The sequence below is a fragment of the Rhopilema esculentum genome, chromosome 14, assembly GCF_057945365.1.
Source record: "Rhopilema esculentum isolate cy_ngs chromosome 14, ASM5794536v1, whole genome shotgun sequence".
Lineage (NCBI taxonomy): Eukaryota > Metazoa > Cnidaria > Scyphozoa > Rhizostomeae > Rhizostomatidae > Rhopilema > Rhopilema esculentum.
The window spans coordinates 6,412,304-6,434,859 of NC_142828.1; the positions used below are offsets into that span (position 1 = coordinate 6,412,304).

At 37.0% G+C, this 22,556-nt stretch overlaps 1 protein-coding gene across 4 annotated transcripts in view; it reads left to right on the plus strand.

The window, feature by feature from the left end:
* Positions 1-22,556, plus strand: part of LOC135696548 (uncharacterized) — a 71,587-nt gene that overhangs the window by 34,804 nt on the left and 14,227 nt on the right. For 3 of the 4 annotated variants that reach the window (XM_065215974.2, XM_065215975.2, XM_065215976.2), the window contains exons 2-3: positions 2,379-2,423; positions 19,152-19,835. In XM_065215974.2, coding sequence (XP_065072046.1) covers positions 2,379-2,423; positions 19,152-19,835 — 729 coding nt within the window. Of the gene's footprint in view, positions 1-2,378; positions 2,424-7,709; positions 8,152-19,151; positions 19,836-22,556 lie in introns of those variants that run through there. The other variant, XM_089112397.1, reaches the window with a different exon arrangement.

Below are 22,556 nucleotides of genomic sequence, written 5' to 3' on the forward strand. Positions count from 1 at the left end.
GTCGAAAATTTTGGAAATTTTAGAAAATTGTTTCTTTAGCCACCCCCCCCCGTCCCAATTAGCCCCCTCCTACTGCACCCCTGTATAGGATATCGGGATTAACACTAAGGCTCTCATTATTCATTAAATATCCTTATATTATTTAATCATCAAATATAATGTTGCTATTTGTTCGATGAAGAGTCGAGATCAACTAGATTTAAAAAATTGAAACAAATGGTGCGAGAAAATTTCCAACTTATTAACAATGCGATTAAGATTAAGCTTTAACATGTGCTTTGTAGCCGTGCGAATATATCCAAGGAATGAAGCTCAAAGATCAAAACAACCTTTCTTGAGGAACATCTTTGTTGTTGTTCTTCGTGGCTGCTATTTGACGTTTCTCGAGGAACGTTCTTCAAGCAAAGAACAAATATATTGAAGGCATATGTATTTGAGTGCTGAGGATTGAAGGATTTCATACTTTGACCCAACCCGAGCTTACTCTTTTCTTTTGTGGTGACTGTGAAATTTTTGTGCGGCAGAGAAGATAAAAGTAACAAAGAATCTGGCATGAACAAACACTCTTCTTACAAGTTAAAGAAAGCCAATATCTTCAGTTATTTAAGTTGTATAGACAAAATATTATGTTTAATTGTTTCATGAATCTTTTTCTGAATCTTTGCAAAAGGGGTCCTTGGCATTCTAGGATGTTGCAACGAACGCTGGATGAGGGGACTAGCTCCTTTTAACTACCATTTTCCGATATCTCTGCTAAATTTGAACATTGAAAATACTCTTTCAGTGTCTCTACATTGATTTAAAAGTGAAAAACTATCTTGAAGCACATTTTAATTTTGATAAAAAACAGGAGCATCGGAGGTCTTATAAAGTATTTTTGTTGAGAACATTCATATAAGATTTTACTCGAATTCTTTTTTTTCGCTCTAAAAACGTTTAAATGTTTTACAGGGTAGCGCTCGTTTACTTGTTATTTCAAAAATCTTCCCTGAATAATTTGATGAATTCCACAGCATCTAAAGATCTGGTCAATTGTGTTTTTTTAAGACGCATTTGCTTAAGATCGGATATAAATGTCTAGATAATTGATTTATTAACGAGAGAGCATAATACTTTCGATGTAAGAATTTTTTTCTACCACAATTGTTTTTTGTTGACTAAGGAACATTGAAGCCGTTTGTAACATAAGTTAGACCACTCCAAAACTAACAACGCACTAATAATAATGTCCCTATACAATACAATTCACTGTTACATTATGCTCATGACTAAAACGACACACCCAGATTGACATACAAGCACATTGTACAAACAACAGTTTGCAATAACTCACAAAGAGACAATGAAACAATGACATAACCAATATTACAATTAATTGTTAAAAATTTGACAGTTTTGGTTTTCAAGGATAAGATTATTGAGTTCCTCTGGTAGATAGCGAAATGTGCTTATCACTTGTTCCCCCACTAGCAGAATTTAAATTTGAAGCAACTTATATGTCCCACTCTCAAATAGCATCCTTCGTGAATGGAAGCAGCATATGGCACTAGACTAAGTAAAGAATGATAAAGCTTTTCATCTATAAATTGAAAATCCATCAAAAGACATGTTGTATCTGCTTCTCATCGTGTATTCTAACGCAAAATGAATTGGAACAGGAAGTATTTGACATAAAAGTGGATGGAGGTGACTGGAATCGAGACCGAAATGTCAATTGTTAGAAAACAGAATGAAAGATTCCACTAACTGTTTCCAGCAGAAAGCTACAGGCAACAGATTATAACTGCAAAAACTTAAACTTACAACCAAAGCATGTTATTTCATTGCTAATGTCAAGCCAATCTCTTTTGCTTTTTCTCAAGCAGCGAGAGGTTTCTGGTATTCGGCGTTTAAAGCAGTAGAGTGATTAAGTTCTAAAGATCATCATCATCATCAGTACCAATGTCACTTTATCTGTCTCTATCCTTTATCTATATATTCACTGACAAATAAGACCTCTTCAAGTCAGTTCAGCATGAATCATTTTCGAAACGTTGTAATGTCAACAGGTTAAGGTAATCTTCGTTCATGTGTCATTCATCAAATGTTTCTCGGAAACAGAATAAAATGAAGCTCAAATTCAATCGTCAAATCGCTCATTCACACTTTGTGGAACGGCAACAGCAACGATTACAATTCAATAGCTATGACGCAGTGGTACTACGGAAGTATCAGTAGGTTATTTCTATAGGAGTGGCACTACCCCCTATTATGAATTGTTTTCCTGGAATTGTCTATAAACACGTCTGCGGCTTCCAAAAGGAAGTACTAGCGATATCAAAGCATCAATAGAGTAAGCAGACTCTGTCAATCTATTGATCTCAAAATCTCTTTTTCAGAATTCTCACGTATTCGGAAACAGAAGGCAGCTGCTGGCAAATGAGGTTTGTGCATTTTCTTTCCCTAAAATTCTTAATGATTATTTTTATTTGTGTTAGGTATCTTTATTGTGATTTTCTGATCCAGCCAAACGCTAACCTTGCTTCTTTAATGATTTTGGAAAGTATACTATTTTCGATGTTTTTGAGTTATTTTATTAGCTCTCCTTGGAAGGTAACCATTTAGACATAAACATTTCATTTGTCGGGATTGCTAGCATGTAGCATTGACACAAACGTGCCTTTTTGATTTCAAACGCACACTTGAAAAAACAATCAGGATGATTTTTTTACCGTGTCGAATATAATTTTAAAACATCAGAACCAGAGACAATTATTTGAAATTTGTTTCATCAACACAGGGGTAGCACTAGAAAAGTTTCGTTTGTGTTCTGCACCAGGTTGTCGAGGGAGAGGTCTTTGAATCAAATCGCTATCGGTGATTTTGTTAATTTATGCCAGCCACCAACTTTGCAGAGTAAGCGCGAACTAATTCCGAATCTTTTGTGTAAAAACCGTCAGACCAGAGAGAAACTCCAGACTTTTTAAAAACTATTTTCTACTTGCACCCTACCAGTAAACATTCCATGGCCCATCCAACTACTTCGTCTTATAACATGATGTTTAATGCCAGTATAAGTGCCCCCCCCCCCCTTGGCAATGGCTATTAAAGGCCAGAAAAAGTGACCTTCATGTCCTTTTTATACTGTCAGTACCCAAATACTGTAGCCCTTGAAAAAGCCAAGTAATCTCTGTTTCCTTCTTTATAAAGCACGTCTTTCCAATTCACCTTTGTTCACTTCTCCTATTTTATAGTATCTTTGTGGTTTTTGCTTTGTTTAAATTTCAATGATAATTTAATCATACTAGTTTATATTTGAAAAAATTGTGACATGTCACAAGCTTAAGCAGTTGTAGTTATGTGAATTGAAAACTCTGTAAAGCTACACCCTTGAAACAAGGCCATCAAATTTTGTTATCACAAAAGTGAACGCAGTTCAATTAAAAAAGAGTTTTGCTGTTGCGCAGAAAAAGTCTTTACAATCCCATGTAGACGGTGTCTAGATTTTCTGTCCGCCCCCCTTTCAACCTCCTCTCTTTCCTCCACTTAAATGTTAGTATCTGTGTTATAAATATCGATGTTTTTAGTATTACATGATTCGAGGACTTATGAAGAGAGAAATACTACATAAAAATTTCTATATAATCTCACTTAGCACTCAGTTATACGAACCAAGGAACTTCGATATAATTTCATACCCGCAATATACCCAGGGGTGTAGAGCAAGGGGGTCTCAGGGGGCTGAGCTCCCCTTGTCGATGCCGAAAATTGGCAAATCTCTACTTTTGCTATTGTTTTTCGCAAGATTTTGGGCAAGAGCCCCCCTTGTTAGCATTACACCACTGCATATACCCTATCCTGAGATCTAGTGTCGCAAATAAAGCAATGTCGACCATATGTCATGTTACGCTATCTTTTATAAGAACCAAATACAATTTTTTTTGTAAAAACTAGCCAGTTGACGTTCAGGCTGGCTGTTCTTCACTTTTTCCAAAACATTGAGGCTAGATTGATCCTAATTTGTGCTTACGTTATCAGGATGTAAGCAGTACAATCGTGGATGTGTACATGCTCTATTTGTAAAGTAGTTATTGAGCCATCCTTTATTTGCCGACAAGTTTGAAAATTCGCCAACAAAACAGCTCTAGATGGCCAGAAATTTGTTTTTTTTTCATCTTTTCTAAAAATTGCATTTTTGCATCCTGCAGCCTTTTCTTGTTCTTAATTTGTTCTTAACTTCTGACAAATTTTGAGACTCGTGTTCTTATAAAATTGCTCTTATAAAAAAATATAGTTTCAGCCAAGGCTTGATACTCTTATATATTGGATACTTGAGGCTTCTTAATAATTGTTCATATGTGACCTTATAAAAGAGATTCTAATAACACAAGTTTATACACGCTTTTTTATAAGAAACCTACCTCAAGGCCTAATTCCAAAACTTCCTTATTCGTAGACCTTAAATCATCAAATTGTAGTACCAAAAGTTTTTTAATAGTTCCTTAATTTGTTTTGACTAAATAAGCCTAAATGACTAAATATATAAAATAAAGGGGCGAGACAGCATATGAGGAAACTACTCAATGAAGCACTTGACAAACGAATAGCAAACAATCTATGCGAGTATTTGCTACAAATGAATGGAACCAGCTTTTTAGTTCTTGATGCTTGCAGATATAAAAATTTTCAAATCGAGAAGTTCCTTAGGGATTTCGTTTTTAGTAGCATAAGTTCTTTAAATATTTCGGCCTTCTACATATAGGTTCCTTATAAAGTGGTAGCTAACAAGCCTAACAAACCTGAGACCTATTCAAGCAAAGTAACAACAGTACTCGTTTTGTTGAATGATATCGAATGACTGCTTTCTTTCGAGGTGATAGGTGAAGCAAGTATTGTATTAACAATGTTAATCATTCTCCAGAAAGTAGCATTAACATAGTTAGAATGTCTATATTTTATTTCATATGTGGTTAACTAACAATTTTGAAGAATAGTTTGCCAGGTCGAAAATATTAGAAAGTAACCTAGCCCGAGGCATACACTCTTTTTTTATAAGAACACACTTTATAAGAATACTGAGGCTCGATTTGCCCAAAAAATAAGAACAAGGCTAGAACATGCTCAGCTTCAGATGAGAAATTTAAGAAAAAGCAATTCGCATTTTGAAATTTATGTCTTGTCAACAGAACAAAACTATGCAATTTATAAACATAAAAATAAATCATTTTTAAACTTTACCTAGTAAAACGTTTAAAAAATTATATTGAGTATGCAACTTCTCAAATATTTGCAAAAAATCAGCCTAAAATTATTAAAGAGTTAAGAAAATCGAGACTCGGCAAAAATTATCTGGTTCTTATAAAAAAGAGTGTAGTTACTGAAGTTCCTTATTTTTGGCCCTTTTTGTCGAATTATAGTGCTAACTACGCATTTGGTGCCATGAAAACTGCACATAAAACATTGGCATTCTGTATCAGTGTCGCTATATTCTAAACTGTAGCTAGAAAACAAGTTGAAAAGAAAGAACGCTAGAAAGACTTTTGATATATGAAAAAGTGGAAATTCAATCAAGAAGGACAATGAAGCACTCGAAATTACAAAATGAAACAATCGATAGCCACTTTCGTAACACAAAATTCATGTGATTTTTAACTCCAAATGAATGGAACAGGCTTCTTAATTCTTCAATGTTTGCAATTATAAAAATACTCAAAATTGAATAGTTCTAATTTGTTCTGCCTTCTACGGGTAGGTCCTTTAAAAAGTGGCCCGTTATAAAAAAAGTGTGTATGCTTAGGCGCTGACTCTCATAAATTGTCAACCAGATTGCTGGTGGCTGCTCGTAAATTTGCTGAATGTAGCTTCAATAAATTTACATCAAGCGGTTACTCAAATTGCAATTTAGACTTCAAATAATTTAGAATTGGATGCCAAAGCCTAAGAAAGCCAAAGAGCTCTCTCATACTTCGACATGCCATTATTTATACAGAAGAGCTCTTTGCCTGTTGCTTCGCTTCTTGATTTTCTTCGATTTCATAGAACTTCTATGAAGGTATACTACATAGAACTTCTATTAGAAGAAATTTTCACAGAACAGAGATGCATTTGCAACAGGGACGCCGGAGAGGGGGGTGCGGATGGACAACTACCCCTGTTGCTTTTATAATAGGGGCAAAGGGACTAAAGTGCCCTTCTTATAGAAGTACTCTTGACGCCGGCCATTTGTAGGAAATCAATTAGATTCATATGAGATCCTGACTGTAGTGCCTTATTTATGACGACATTTCTCAAACTTGCAAAGAAATTTCTTATGCCAAAAGTTAGCCGATTTTTAAGATACCGACAGAAGATCGAAAGAAAATGACGGTTAAGAAAGAGTTGTTGGTAGCTGAGCACTAAAGCCTGCCCTCTAGCCCCTTGGTCGTTCCGACGCCCCTGTTTTGCAAAGTGTATATGCATCAATAACAGGGTGCTGTAGTAGAATATTTCCAGACGGAATTTTTCTTGGAAGAATCTCGCTTTTGCTTCCAAAAATGTCGCTTATACCTTGTGATGCCAGTTTATATATTAGACAAGGCCATTAGGAGAGGGTTGGAGGGTTAGTATGGCTCTAGCCCAAATATTACTGGCATATTTTAATTGACCCTAAATAGAGAACCCTAAATATTGTTACATATTTAGGACTGCCACTTTAGTAAAATTTTCTTGAATATAACATCATTTCTTAATACCCTTAACAAAAGATATGTTTCAAAATTTAAAATTTTCCTTCTCAGACCCCACCTGTCGGAGGAAGGTCGTAAATATTGTCAAGAATTTGAGGAAGATGACCAAAAATTTGGAAGTTTGAGGAAGTTGAAGAAATCGTATTGTTCTCTAGTTTCCAGGATATACAGTCAGACAAAAATTGAAAAAAAAACAAATAATATTTATAAACCTCCTGCTTTTTTATATGAATATGTTTGCAGAACTGCTTTGCACCAAAATTTAGGCTTTAACTTTTGAAATTTTAATATTTAGATTATGACACACTTGTGTTATTAATTTATTTAAGCATGTAGCTTTATAACAGTCATAAAATAAAACAAACTACAATTTACTGTTAAATTTTTTGGAACAACAGATTTGCATAAAGAGGCATGTAGACTAGTTGAGTATCTTCAATCTCCTTTCCACGCCCATTTTCAATCCATTTAAAGTGCGGAAGATTTTGGTCGGAGGAAAGTTGACAACTTTTCTGGAGTCTGCGATTTGCCTCTCTTTTGTCAGTCCAACTTTATTGAAATTGTTGACATGGAATTATAGAGATTGAATAAAACGTCAAACTGTCTGGGGGTTGGGCCGAGTACTGTTGTTTCCCGAAGCATTAGTGAAATCAAATTTCCGAGCAGCGATTATCCCTGGGTCGATACTTTTTTCATTGTTGATGTGTCCTATGTTTATATAAGATCAAGCAACATAATCTTCGTCTTGAGTTTTAGCTATTTTATTTTCGTTATTCTAAACTTCTATTTTAAGGTGTATCTGAGGAAAACGCCCTTTTGCGAGAAAAGGAGAGTATAAAAAACTGTTATCTCTCTCCAGACTATAAGGAAATTCCTTAATTCTTATTTAAACGTCAGGCAGGAAGTAGGGGCTCAAGAGTTTAGAGCTGACTCTTTGGAGATTATGATTGGTCAAAAACATGTTGAAAGAGCCTTAAACAACTTCGAAGCACTGAAAGCCCTTGCTCTTTTTGACGTCACGTGCAAGTGACGGCCACGCCTCGAAAGGCCACTTGCCACCCAGTAATCCAGCGGATATTACACTTACAAAGCAAATTCTGAGCCCGTGCTTTGTATGGGAAAATAGCATGCAGGGAAGTGCAAAGTGATGCGTTGATCCCTCTCAACAAGCTTACTTGCAGCGCGTACCCATGTTATATGGCCAATATATCAACAGTAATAGTTTGAGCTGTCAGTTAAAGGAAATAGTTGTTGGAATCACGCTACCAGCTAAAGAGTCGCCAAGAGAAAGTTATCAGACTTCATATTATACACAATAGTGCAGCTATGGTATTGCGAATGGCAAGTAAACGCGCAAAGAAAGCAAATATTTAGAAATCTCAGCCTACCTTTAAGCATCGATTTTAGCCGCAACAGAGAGCTCGCAGCCCGCTTGCAACGTTATTAGGTGAGTCTTCGAATTCATGAATTTGCAAAGTGCAACTTCTACTACTGATGTGCATCACGTTTTAATGAAGTGCATAACACTGTAAAAATTTTGCCAGGCTGCACCTGACACGACCAGACAAACAAGGAAATATTAACATATCAAACAGTGACATTAGTTTGGGATAAGGTTTCGAAAAAATGATTTGTTTTGATTGGAAAAAGTCAGTCCCTGTCGATAAAGCATTTATTTTGGCACTAAAAGCATTAGAGGTATCAATGGAAATTTTTCGTTTGTCTTAAGATCACATTTTATATTTCGAAATGCAGGTGCCAAAATGCAAGTGTTGATTTTATCACCAATAATTGTCATAATCAAACAATACAGAGGCCAGCAAGGTTCTAGAAAAAGATGATGTCAACTCTTGCTAATTCACTTCGATTTTCCATCATTTTTCTCTCAGGAGCCACTGTCACCATCTTTTGGAAATTAAATTTTATCCAGTTATTTTCGATACGCAAGTAAACATTTCGAAATGCAGGTAAGAGTGCTGAAAATCAGCAATTGGACCCAGTGTTGTAGCTTAACCTTCCAGACTGGGGGGTGGAGGGTCATGGGTAGTAAAATATACCGACAAAGACATAGATGAAGAGGAATTTGGGTGCTATTTCACCTACCGATTTACTTTTGAACTGGAAAGCTATTTCAAATTGCTGTACCAGCCAGACATGTCAATCAGACAAAGTACAAATGCTAAGATTTCAAATCTGACTAGAATTTTAAATGTATACAAGGACTATAGTTTGACATGGGCATAATGTTTTTGTGTGTGTGGCTCATCTGTTATTCATAAACACTAAAGAATGCGGCATTACTTCGAAACCATATTTAATTAAAAGAAATTGCCAAGCCCCACTAACACAACAGACAAACATCACTTGTGCCTTTTCCTGCGTCACAATCATCACAGCGATCCTCACATCACGATAATGTTGACAACTTTACCGCAAAAATCACACCCTTATGACGGGAATTGCGTGATGGATTATTGGCACTTTTTGCATTCAGAACTGACAAAAGACGAGACTAAAAGTTGTCAAACCCTGTTTGCAAGAAAATATACAATGAACACGTAATTAGAAATCACATAACGATCACAACATATTTTATTCAAGCTAAAAGCATCAGGGTCCTGGATTCAGCCTCTTATAAATATAACATGGGTGCGTTTTATACAGTCGTTTTATACGAAAAGTATTCATCGAATTCTAATAGATTTTTCTTATCCCGCAATTCAAAAATCTAAATGGTCATAAATTTCGAGAGTTGCCCTGTTAGAACACATCTCGTACCGTTTTTGGTGGTCAGAAGTAAAATCTTGTCAATTATTTCCTACCTTATTATTTTTATATCTCCATTGATAAATCCAAAAATGGCAACTGAAAAATGTAGATTAAATTATGTCGTGAATTTGTGCTCCCTCCAATCCAAATCTTTGCAGGCGTGACGCAGTTTAGGGCACCTTAGTTCAATAGCTGAGTCTTGTGATCAAAAGGGGCAATCAAGATCTTATTATAATCAATGTTTCTAGACTTCGCTGAACTTTGCCTTTATTCAAAAACTTCAATAGTTCTTTAACTGAAACACGTAACTCAGCTTTCCTAGTTAACTAGAAACGTAATCATTTTCCTATCTTGCTATTCTGTTTACATGCTACACACAAATGGCGGGGGGAACTTCTTTTCGTCCGTAGATATAGGCCCCAGGTGCCCCAATTACGCGACTGGTGATTCTTAACGTATTCTTGCAATGTGTTGATTGAAGTACTCACTGATTAAATTGAGAAAAAAAGCAACGACAGAAAAGACTTCAACAACAACGACACTTGCAATAACAAATTTAACATCGTCCACCATGGACTTGCTACAAGTCTCTCTCTTTAAAGAAAGGGAAAAAAGAAAAATTTTTCCCTTTCCCCTTTCTTTAAAGAGAGAGACTTGTAGCAAGTCCACGTCCACCAATACACTCATTTTTCATAAGAACCAAGGCTCGAAGATCTTAATGTTGTTCGTATTCCTACATTGATATTTCTACACTTGCATACTGTAAATTTCTATTAAGGACATAACTAACAGTTTTGCATGAGATTTTAAGTCCCAGCGCTCATTAACCGATAAATTCTGCTGTGTTTTGTAAACACGATAAAGTCTTTTTCAGAAACAAATTGTTCTTTCTCGGCTGAACATGACCTGACGCTGTTCTTATTTTTTGGAAAATCGAGTCTCCACGTTCTTATGAAAGAAAAGTATACACCAATTATTCAACTTATGGCCTCATCATGGAAATCACTTCACACTTTTATTGTACTAATTTATTTGAGCTCAGATTAGGATTTACCACAATGCTTTCCTGGATAAAAAATCATCTGACTTATGTTTGTATTGTAGCAAAAGTATTCTTACCGCAAGGTCGAGCCAGATAAAACTTTAAACTTTTGTTTAAAATTCCTCTCTAGAATTCTGTCTAGAATTTTTGACTTAGGTCGTCACAATCAATATCATGAGCCACACGTTAACACAATTCTGGTAATCTTTATGAATCGGTTGTTTAATTGCGCAATTTATAACAAAACTTTATTAAAAAGAAGTTAGAGATACTCCAGGGTTAAAGATATGTGATTTTGCAAATTTTAGATAGCTTCGAAAGGTACACCAGAAACAAAAAGTCAAAACGATATCAGACGCTTATACCCATTAAATCGATCATAAAAGCCAATAAAGGCAAACCGAGACGAACACTTTGGGGTGGGCTTGAACAAACCACAATACCCTGCCCTCAAAAACTGTTTGATCCCTTTTTAGGTAGATCTTTGGATAAAGGGGTACCCTCCTTCACCCAAATAAACCAATATTCATCATTTCATCCTTCTATTGTGATATACCCAACTGTGGTGAATTAGACTACTAAATTTTGGCTTTTCGAAGGCAGCTCAAGCTGTAGTTGAAACTTTATATCGCAAAAAGAATAATAGAAATTGTATAACGCTTCTTTTTGGTTAAATTAGGCGATGATAGAAATACAACTGTTCGGTCGTTCATAATATATGTCAATTGCCGAAGCCTCAGTCCAGTAACAGGAACCTCGCTTAGAGCTTTAACCTTGCTTCCCACTCCCCTTTTCCTTGCTCATAACACTATACCAAGTACTGTATCCATGATATCTATGTCTCACTCAGGGTTGTAGAGCCAAGGGGGCAATAAGGCTTTTTCTGATACTGTTTTTTATAACTTTTTCGCGAGGGTCTCACTTTTACTTGTTATTGGTAGCAACTCGGAAGTTTCAAAGTATTTCTCTTGTCGTAGAGAGTTTAGAGTTGCAGGGTGCCAGTTAAAGGCCACAGAACAACGTTTGCAACTATGACGAATGGCTTCTCCTTTCCGCACCAGACGCGATTAAATTGACGTCATACCACCAAATACCAGAAATCCAAAGCTTTGAGTTGGTAATTCATTTCAGTTTCTCATTCCCACTTTAAAAGATACTGGTCCAACCTTTAAAGGTATTGAACAGAATCGCGAGAAGAATTCAGACTTATCGGTTTATAGCTTCAAAACCTGGGCAAAAGAATGGGAAGCAACTTGTGTTACATATTCGTGGAATGCCGATATCACCTGATATTGTAATTAGATGCTACTTTCAATACATGCAATGCACGTCCTTAGTACAGTAGGGGAACCTCCCCGACTGTAGACGGGCTTGTGATACCCTCCCTACAGAAGAAGTAACTCTCCACTTTAAGAAAGATACCCAGAGACTTGCAGATGACATACTGAGCCAATTTACTTGACTAGAAACGAGTCAGGGCAAGCAATTCTGGCCGTGCAATTTTGGGCAAGCAATTTTGGGCGAGCAATTTTGGGCGAGCAATTTTGGGCGAGCAATTTTGGGCGAGCAATTTTGGGCGAGCAAATTACATGAACACCCAGCTAGCGAAATTCGATAAATTTGGTCCCTGTTTGAAAACTTAATTTTCGAAGAGGTTTTTGTATACCTGATCATCTGTGACAGTGTAATCGTTTGCGACTTGTTTGAAAATATAGTTAGAGATACCATATTGCAGACCACCTCTAGAAACGGTCATACGGCAAAAAAACCAAAATGAAGGCCATTGATAAACCTTTCTTGAAATGCCACACCCCAATTCAATGGTTCAGGAAGAATTTAAAACTTGTGAGTGTCCGGAATAAGGGTGGAAAAATATCTAAATTTGATAAAATTGGTCTTACCAATCCCCACAAATGTAAGAAATATTTGGAAAAAACTTTTGATTGCAAAGACCTTTTCGATGTATAAACATGACAAAAATGCATACTATTTCTTGCAAAAGAAGCCACTTTCCTGTCTGATGAATTGAATTTTTTCAGAAAATAGTGCTTGTTTCAGGAGCAGTGGCGGCGCCAGGTACTGCAGAGTGAAAGAGTAATGGGAGTGACCAGCTAGGCCACACAATTTTGCCTCGTTTCAGTGCGTTGTATCAGGTGTATTTTCCTTAGGCAAAAATATGATATAGCTCTGCCAATTTCTAGAAAAATATGTGGGCCATGTTTTGGCAAAAGTGGAGGGGGGTCTAATTACTGTTGAGGAGCTAATCTAACGAAATAAAACTTGTATTTAAATATGTATTCATTTCTTAAACATATAATCAAGCACTATGTAATAACTGTATTGTGTCAATTGGAAGTGACATAACTGCAAACCATGTCTAGGCCAATGACGGAAATAATGTTTAAACAGGATGGTATAATTCTGGTATTTAAATAGTTTTATCCTTTCATCGAGTTGAATTATTGCATTCAGTGTACAATCGGAGTTAGATCAAATGGGAGTGACAAAGATATTGATTGAAAAGTGATATCGCGCAGGAAATTCGATCTTCCACGTTTTCTACAGTTTTTTACATTGTATTGAAATAAAGGAAATATGTAATGCAGCAGAACGACAAAGGCCACCTATGGGCCCTGACTCACGAATCATAGTCTTGCGAAGAAAACTTTGCTTCATTTGCAGATTCATGTTTCACCTGACACACTCTATAGGATGCGCAAACAAGCCTTTTACGTTGAAAGGCTTTGTGTAGACAGAAGTTGAACCTAAGTTGTGGAAGGTCATTAACATGGGTCTCGCGGATGCTAAAATTTCTTGGGTAAGCGGCTTAGTTCGGATCTTGCCAGAAATTTATTGCTTCATTTGGATAGAAGTCAGACTGAAATTTAATAAATTGTGCCTGAATAAGAAGACCGCAACCCTGCAAGCTCCTTGTCTCCTATCCCTGTGGGTGTACTTAGCGTTGAAACCGTTTAGTTTTAAAGTGGCATAAATTCAGAAGTATACCAAAAGCCATAAAAGTGGCTTCTTTCAGAATGCCTAAACGCCAAATCTTGGGAAAAAAGCGAAGGATTTTTGAGGGATTACTTTGATTAAGTTAAAGTCTTCATCAAGGAGCAATGAAATTTGTTATCAGCAATTTTTCTACCGATTCACTCTCGTACACAATTGCTTCGATTAGTAATCCATTCATTTATCTAGTATCGCTAGTTAAAACTTAACGTTAGTTTGTAAATTGTTTTAAAACCTTTCTTTGTTCTTCTCATTTTGAAAACCGACAGCCTATCAGTGTATACTTATTGCTTTGTTTAGTAAAATCAACCAAAATAAATAGAACTCGCAATTTTAATGACCGGTGATCTCAAATATATTTAACTAGACAGCTGACTCTCTGCTTGCCTTCAAAGCAGGCTGGGAAATAGATGGCTAGGACTAACATATGGACCGTCTAAGCAGCTTCTGCACTTTATTCTTTTAAACTATACAAGCGCATTGTTATAACAGAGTTACAAAAAAGTCAATGAAACTACATTTTGGATTAAGAGATTCTTATCAATGTTATAGATGTTTTCAGCTATGTAAAGGTTGTACAATCCCGGACAAAAATTGTTGAGTCTTCTCAGGAAACCCAACATCGATGGTGGCGGGGAAGGTGGGTTATTACAGGGGCAACGTAGAGTAGGAAATTGCACAAGAATCCTTTAGCTTGACAAATTTGTTCAGGGTTGTAGCTGCAAATGCTCTGAACATAAAGTAGGATCGTGCATGCTCTTATCTGGACTGCTCAAGACAGAGTGCGCAAGACAGAGCATGTATTTTCCTGACTACACTAATCGGGTCCGTGTTTTCTGTATCCAATATTTGCTGGTCATTCGAAAGTCAATCACTACATGTTTGACCTATACAAACGTCTTGTAAGCCAATCAGTGTGTACTTTACCTCAGCAATATTTAGCGCGAGCATTGTTGAATTTGATTTATTAGATAAGAGACCACTTATGTCTCTGCTACGGTACAGGCAACCAATAGGAATCAGATAGCCCCTGTCCTTCAGCCAAAGAGCATGCGCATTGAGCTGAGTTGTTATTACTCATGCTCTTTGACTGAAGGATACCCTTTGTAGTATCAATAATACAGATTCTATTCAGAAAAATTGGGCGGTACCCACACAAAACGTCGCGACTTCTCTTTCCTCCAACCTTTTGAATGGTCAGAATTCTGATTGAATCCTCCATGCAGGAACAACTAGTTGTATTGAAATTTGAAACAGTTGAGGTAGGATGACCCGCCTTCTTTTTACACGTTTCTTTTAGGCCCAGCTTTCATACGTGCAGGCCCAACTATATTTGTTTTGACCCCATCAAGCAATACTCGTATTCCTAGTTTGTGGCTTTTCTAAAAACGACCTATCAATTTTTTTAGGAAGCCAGGAGCCTTGATGAGGTTCAGGCAGCTCTTTACTCCGACCGAACTTTGCTGGATGTATAACTAGAGGAATACACTTTTTTGTGAAATTCGCTATAGAACAGAACGGCTCTACGTCGCTACTCCGTGCACAGACCTGCCAATAGGGTATCGTGCCCTTTATGACAGACCTGTAAACATATTTTTCATAAACTAGAAAATACAACTTTGGACTAATGAAAAGTTCCCATGCCATATCTTGATTACCAAGGATAACAATCTTGCCACCTCCCCCCCCCCCCCCTCAAATTTATCAATGTCACTAATAGAATTTTTCACACCGTTTAAAGGCCCTGGAGGTATAACAGCATTATTTTCCAATACCTTGCCTCAGACATGTCGTGATTCTTATCAAATCATCTCCAACTTTCTTGGAATATTAACATCCTTCTTGAGACAGGAGCAGGACCGCATTTCTATTCCGAAAGGAAGGGGCACAGAAGTCTGACCCCGCCAACCATCTTCCAATCGCAATCATAACTCTTATTCATAAAACCATTGAGACAATCACCAACCAAACAGCTCTAACTCTCCTTGAAACCAATAAATTCCTTTCTGTATGATTCTCGTCAATCGAGATCTGATGGTGACCTGTTAACGTCTGCTACTCTTAGACTTTTGTTCTTGAATTCTTTGGTTTGAGCAGATTGATCTCTCTCGGTAAATGTAAGGACTGTAATCGTGTCTAGCTCAAACGTCCTCTTTCTTAAATTCCCATGTGTAGACTGAACTAAACCTTTATTAAGTGGATTGACAGCTTTCTTTGTGACATGTCCATTGCCATTAGATTTTGTGGCTTCTTCTTCTGTCTTATATAAATAATTCTGGTGTTCCACAGGGCTCTGTTACATCCCCAGTTTTGTTCATACATTTATCAGTGATATACATTCTCGTTCTTCTACAAGTATTCATTCAGTATCCATTATATGAGCACTTCTTTTTTTTGATTCACAACACATTGCTGTTTTTCTGCCAAACGTTCACCACAAACACTTGTTTCTCTCTCTAGGGCACTTGGGCTCTTCTCTACCCAATCCTTCAGCTATTTACAAAACAGTAAGACTCAAACCAACTGTCTGAGATTTTGTACGCTTTCTTATCGGTGCCAAGTCATTTGTATTAACACGAATGTGATTCAATTGTTTTTCTCCTGTAAATTTGTGATATTTTTCGAAGATTATAGCTCTTGAAAAATAATGATGCAATGAAGCGCTTGCGGTTCAAGAAGACCGCAGAACTTGAGTAGAACTCAATTTCAGTTTTCCAAGATAGTTTGCTCGCGGCATTTACTACAAACTGTCCATAATACTGCTATTTAGGAGAGATCCTTTTCCGCCAAATCCAGCAAGCAGGTTTCCGTTCAAACCGTGCTGCAGTATGCTAATGACTACGGTTTGTTCAAGACACGCCTCTTTTCATTCAAATAATTATATTTTGCATTTATTTAGCGTATGTTTCTGGTTGGCTTGACTGATTTTAATCATAATTGTAGACTTTGGCGTACTCGTTTGGCGTTCAGGCTCTTCACAAACAATACGGCCTGTTAGTTGCACCCGTCTGCGTGCAGACAGAAAGGACCGGCATTTGTCGAATACCTGCCCTTTTGTTGTACTCCGTAGAGAAAAACCAAAATGGTTCCTGGCTATGAATAACTTGACAAACTGCTTGATAAGGCTCTTTATCCCAAAGCTCAGTTTTGCAGGTTGAATCTATGACAAGCATGATAATTTAGCGAACTTTTTAATTACAGCTTAAATATAAGCTTCGTCAAGAAAAAAGTATGGAATCAACTGATTCCATGATAAATGATTGGTTTTTTACAGTTAGATAGTATTATCATATGCTACATACTCCATTGATTATTAATTGCAAATTTTTTTAAGAATTAGCATTCCACCCAGCTCGAGTCCCGTTTCAGTTTGATTTGAGACCTGCAATCCCGGACAAAAATAGTTGGGACTTTTCAAGAAAACTGTATCTTTTCTTTTTCCTTTGAAAAATAGCTTTTCCCCTCCCCCAATTCAATGTTGAATGCATAATCTTGAAGCAAAAATGATAGAACTACAAATCCAACATTGCTTTGGGGGGAAAGGGGGGATAAGAATTTACAGGGGCAAGGTAAAGTAGAAAATTACAAAAATTGCATTTTGTCTCAACATTTTTGTCCGGGATTGTAGGTTCCAGGTTATCTATCAGTGCTATTGGTTTTTGTTCGTGGTACGCATAAAATGCCAGATATTCAAAAATGGCAATGACCTTCTAATAAAAGATAAAATGAATTAGTAAACAATAAATTCTTATTAGAACAATTTTCCGAGAACACCAGCCTCGAAATTGGTGAAAAGTTAAGAGCAAACTGAGGTTGCAATTGCACTGCTTACAATCTAATAATTTAAGAACAAATTAAGTCCAACCTCAGATTTTTTAGAGAATTGAGAACCCTGAACTTCAATTAACTCGTCCTTTTAAAAAAGCGTGTAACTGATTCCGGGACATTGTCAATCCATACAGAACAGTGGCGCAATCCAAGCACAGAAATGCATTATTCTTGATCATTGCAGCAAAACCACAGATGAGCTGATCACACTGTGGACGCGCCCAAGCCAACCTGATATCGATCACAGGTCCAAAAACCTAGGCTGCCTAACCGCATTTCAGGCTGAATTTCTTCGCTTGAATTCGTCTTAAATTCTCTTGATCATATTTCACGTCATACCGGTAGGATAAAATAGTCATATCGAATTGATAAAAAGGATTTGATACTGTTAATTAATCATTTTTGTTAAAAAAGACCAAATTTGTTTACAGTTTTATTACTTCGCGTGTAGCCGTTTTTGAGATATTACGGACACCTACACTTTAGGCCAAGAATATCATCATGGAGATTTTTCAAATCAATATGTTCTGTCAGCCAGAAATGTTAATGTAGCCATAAACTTACTGACTCGATGCTGGTGCCCAGAGATAATCGTTTTTACGGCATCCCCAACCTCATTTTATAAAAATAATAGTTAACAACATTTACTACAATGTTTCTCGCTAACCTCCAGTCGCCTCCAGATTTGATGTATGAATTTCTTTATTCGTTTTTAGGCGCCTAAGGAATAATATTTTCCTTAAACCCTATGCAGTGGTGTTGTGGTTAGGGGGTCGATAGCCCCCTGAATTAGTCTGATTTTTTTTGGAAAAACAGATTGAACGTTTCAAAACAATAGGTTACACCGAATTTTTACTATCTTTTTTGCAAAATTTGTCGGAAATTTGTATCTTTGATCACCCCTAAAGTTGTCACCGCGACGCTCTTGAACCCTATGAATGCATCTCTGTTTATAGGAATCCCAAGACCATTTCTCTGCCACAACATCGTGACCAGGGATGGCGGGGTTGTAGTGGATAACTCCAATCCCCTTCAAGAAAAAATATGTAAATACACATTAAATAGCTATTTAAAGAAAGTTTTGCATTTTTATTTGGATTGGGTATAGGAACGTTATGGTGGGGACCATTCCCGGAGTCCTACATCCCATGTTATTGGGTGCATCTCCTTTGCGTTTCCAGTTGATAATTCATTGAAACCGAGACCCCTGTTAGAAGATATTCAACGTTCCAATCTCGAACTACATATTTTTCTCAACGACCGTAACCTCACGTTGCCGCTTTGTTATAGCGATCATTGTTTCAACTGCCCTCATATACCTAATGAAAAATAAATATCTACCCATTGTATGCACAGTTTAAGAGCAGAATACAATTCAACAAAACTGTGCCTTCAATTTAAGTACTAAGTGGCTACAGATTCATATAACTTCGTCAAAGGTCTGTAGTTTTAGTTTTGCTCTCTGTCCAAAATTCTTTTCAAGTCTAAGTTTATACAATAGATTTCTTCCAAGGAGCGCACTCTTATCTGCCTTTTGTTTTGTCTGAATGGATATAAAAATTCACAGAAGGCTTATTTTGATTTAGACTGGCAAATCAAGTCGTATTTTAATACAACATTTTGATGAATACACCGTTTTTTACATCAGGCTTATTTACGTGACCCCTGACACTGAAAATAATAGTCAAACCACAAGAGGTCTCGATGTTATTAGTTGGACTTGTCATGCAGTCGCGTCGGTCTGCAGTGCTCTCCTTCTAGACCGGGTCTCCTCTCATCTATCTTTCCTTCTGTAGGTAGACAGCTGGAGTAGGGACAATTCAACAGGAAACAGCAACCAGGTAGCAGTTTACCAGTCAAGAGCTGTGCATGCACGGTATCACCCATCTTCATATTCGTCAAACAGTGGTGGTGTCAGCTCGTTCCCTCAGCATCTACCTGGAGCAGCACAGAATCAGTGTCAAATGGCGAGTGACATGCTAGTACCAAGTGTCCAGCAGCACTTCGGACCAAGCCAAGTTCCCGCAGTTTATCCTGGTACTCACTACCAATCGCCGCCTCATTTAGTCGACTATCATCCACAAGGCACATACAGTGCCGTGCATTATCACAGTTCCAGCCTACCACCATCTCCTAACATTCGATTCCAATCTTGGCCAGGCCGTGAGAATAATTTTCAGAGCTATCACGCGACGTCGCACGGGCAACTCCCTCACAACAGTATGGTGGTAGCAAGCGAAAGTCAAAACGGGCAGACGTTATCTGCGTCCAATAACCAAGAATTCGATGATCTTAACTCTTTCGGAAGTTATGTCTACTCAGGCAGGGCGAAAGGAGATGGAAACTCCCCGGCATTTGCAATGCTTACCAACGTTAAATCAAGTCCTAAAGTGACCAGATCAGATTCTTACAAAAGTTCCAGTGGTAGCAGGGATAGTTTGGACAGTATTTCGACCGAAGGTTTATCAACACCGCGAGAGGTAATTGAATTTCTTACCTTTTCCTTACTTATCTGCCTAACTTAGTTACAAAGAATCAAGAAACGGGAATGCCTTTGTGCCAAGAGATTAGACGAGAACCCGCAATCACAGCAAGTAAAGCATTCACACTGAAGAAAAGAAGATTAATTTTTGACTTGAAAACCCATGTTTCCAGAGCGCTTTAAAAACTTACAATTCAAAAATTTTAGAGCTCTTTAACAGGATTGTCACCAAGTTGAAACTGAAAGCTCCAAAAAGTAATCTAGTCCTGGGAAGTCCCTTGTTTTCACCTAAATGTTTTCACCCAATTTTTGCTCATAAAATCATTTCAAAGGTCTTATGTTGCCATCAAAACTATCCAGATTTCGTAAAAACGGCCGTAACTCAAACATGCAGTAATCCAACCAATTTCTTTTAAGCTAAGGCCATGTGAAAGCTTTGATTTATGGACACATGAAAGGTTTGATAATGCAGCTTACGTTTTTCGACAAAAAATAATTTGACACTTTGCCTACAGTCAGCATATTAGAAGTAAATGGTTTATTCAGTCCTGTGTCTAATGGAAAGTGAATAGATCGCGGTCGAAATGAGCTACCGCCGCATAATCTTCAATAGTTGCTAACCACTCATAATTCGTCTGTTATACATTTATTTTGCAAAATAGCACATCAGCTAAGGTTTGTTTCGTAACCTCTTGACCGAAGAGATGTGTCTCAAGTAACGGGACATCTAGGGATCAATTTTTGGGACTCCTCGAGAGCTGTAAATGTTTGCAGTTGGCTTCAAATTTGAGTAGTTGAATTACGTATAGCTGTTGGGCCTGCTGCTAGTCAGACCCTGGGTGCAGAGAACGTCTGAATGATTTAGGGTAACTGGACGACCATTCTGAAGCTTTGATCTGAAGCATGAATTTGTCCGTGGAGAAAAACTACATCACATTTTACCACATTTTCCTAAATCACCGGAAATCTTTTTTTAAAGTTGCAATGTCCTTCCGTAGCTTTTTAAACTATTTTGATCGATAAGTTTTAAGAATGAATCGGCCTTTTTACAAGTATCAGCTGATTCATGGAGAAGAGATGTAATTGCATGCCCTAATACAATTGCTTATGGTGCGCACACTTTGCGTCTTATCAAAATAGGAAATGTTTTTTTCTTGCAAAATAGTTATTTATTTTCTGATTCAAAATATTAATCAAGGTAGATGAATGCAAGAGAATAAAGCATTTTCTTATCAAAAGCGGAAAGGAAAAATGATTCAAAAACCTGAGGCTCGTGAAAGTGCGCAAATTTTGATATCATGCTTAAAAACCCTACTTCTCCTTACTTGACATTTTACGGATCACGGACCCTTTCACCGCAAGATTATGTCTGGTTCAAAATTATTTCCCATATCCCTTATAATAAACGTTTGTTTCTAGGCAGGCGACGACCTCACTATTATGCTTAACATCAAGTACAAATCATGATAACACGAGACCGATCAATCGTCCCATTATTCACTAATACTAAATACCACTTCCATCTTTTTACCTGAGATTTTGTCCGCGAGAGATAATCTTCGAGGGAAATTTAACAACAAAATGTAGCTGCTATGAAAATTGACATAAAAGTTGAAAAAGTTATTTTAGAATTTACGGAAATTTCTCTTGCTGAGTTAATAGCACCGTCATTTTCGGAACTCATGTTTACAAAATATTTATAAAAACGATATCTAAGAGGTTCCTTTGAAGAAAGAGACATTCACGACCTTAAGCTACCACTGGTATTTCCAAAAGAATGGGAATGAACAGACTATCAAATATAGCGATTTTGATGAGAGAGAAAACTTTACAGATCGGCTAGCAAATACTTGTGAATCGTGACTGCAGTGTTAACGAAGTTTGCTAAAAGGCAAAGTTAACGGTGCGGGACTATACTCATTTTTTATAACAAACTGTCTATAACAAACCCCTTAAGATGGCCAAAAAGCTTAAGAAAATGTTATTACTGGTCACGTTCAATCTTACATAATCGAATATTTTAAAGTTGAGTTAGACTTGATTCTTTGTTAATGAGGGACTCATTTCCTGTTAAATTGACAATTGGAAAATAGAATCCGTGAGACTCTCTAGATTTCTTCCCCGTGGTAATACTTTTTATGTTTGTAAAATTAAGCTCTTTAAAACTTGATATTTGAGAGCCTTTTATTAAACTTTAAGCACCAATATCAGCACAAAATGAAATTTGTTTCTTATTAAAAATGCGTATGTACCAAACTAGCGAAGACCTGTCTGGCGTTTATTCGTTCGACCTGGGTGTTGCTATGCGCCTGTCCTCTGAATAGAAAACTACACTCTTTTTTATAAGAAAAAATTTAACTACACTCCAAATTTGTTAAAAGTTTAGAACAAATTGAGAACAAGCTGAGGCTGAGCCACTGTAAAATGCAATTTTGAACAACGTTTTATCTTTAAAACGAGGATTATTAGCCATGTGTGGGTGCTTCTTCGGTAAATATTCAAACATGGCGGCAAATGAAAGTTGTCTCGCGCACTTTGTTGGCAAATGAGGCTTGAACAGCAATTGCACTGCTTATACCCTATAAAATCGAGAACAATCCAGCCTCAGATTTTTGTAAAAATTGAGAACAATCAGCCTGAACTTAAATTTATTGGTCCTTATGAAATGAAACGTGTAGCCAGTAGTGGGTTAGAATAATGCTTTTCCACTTTTAGAGAT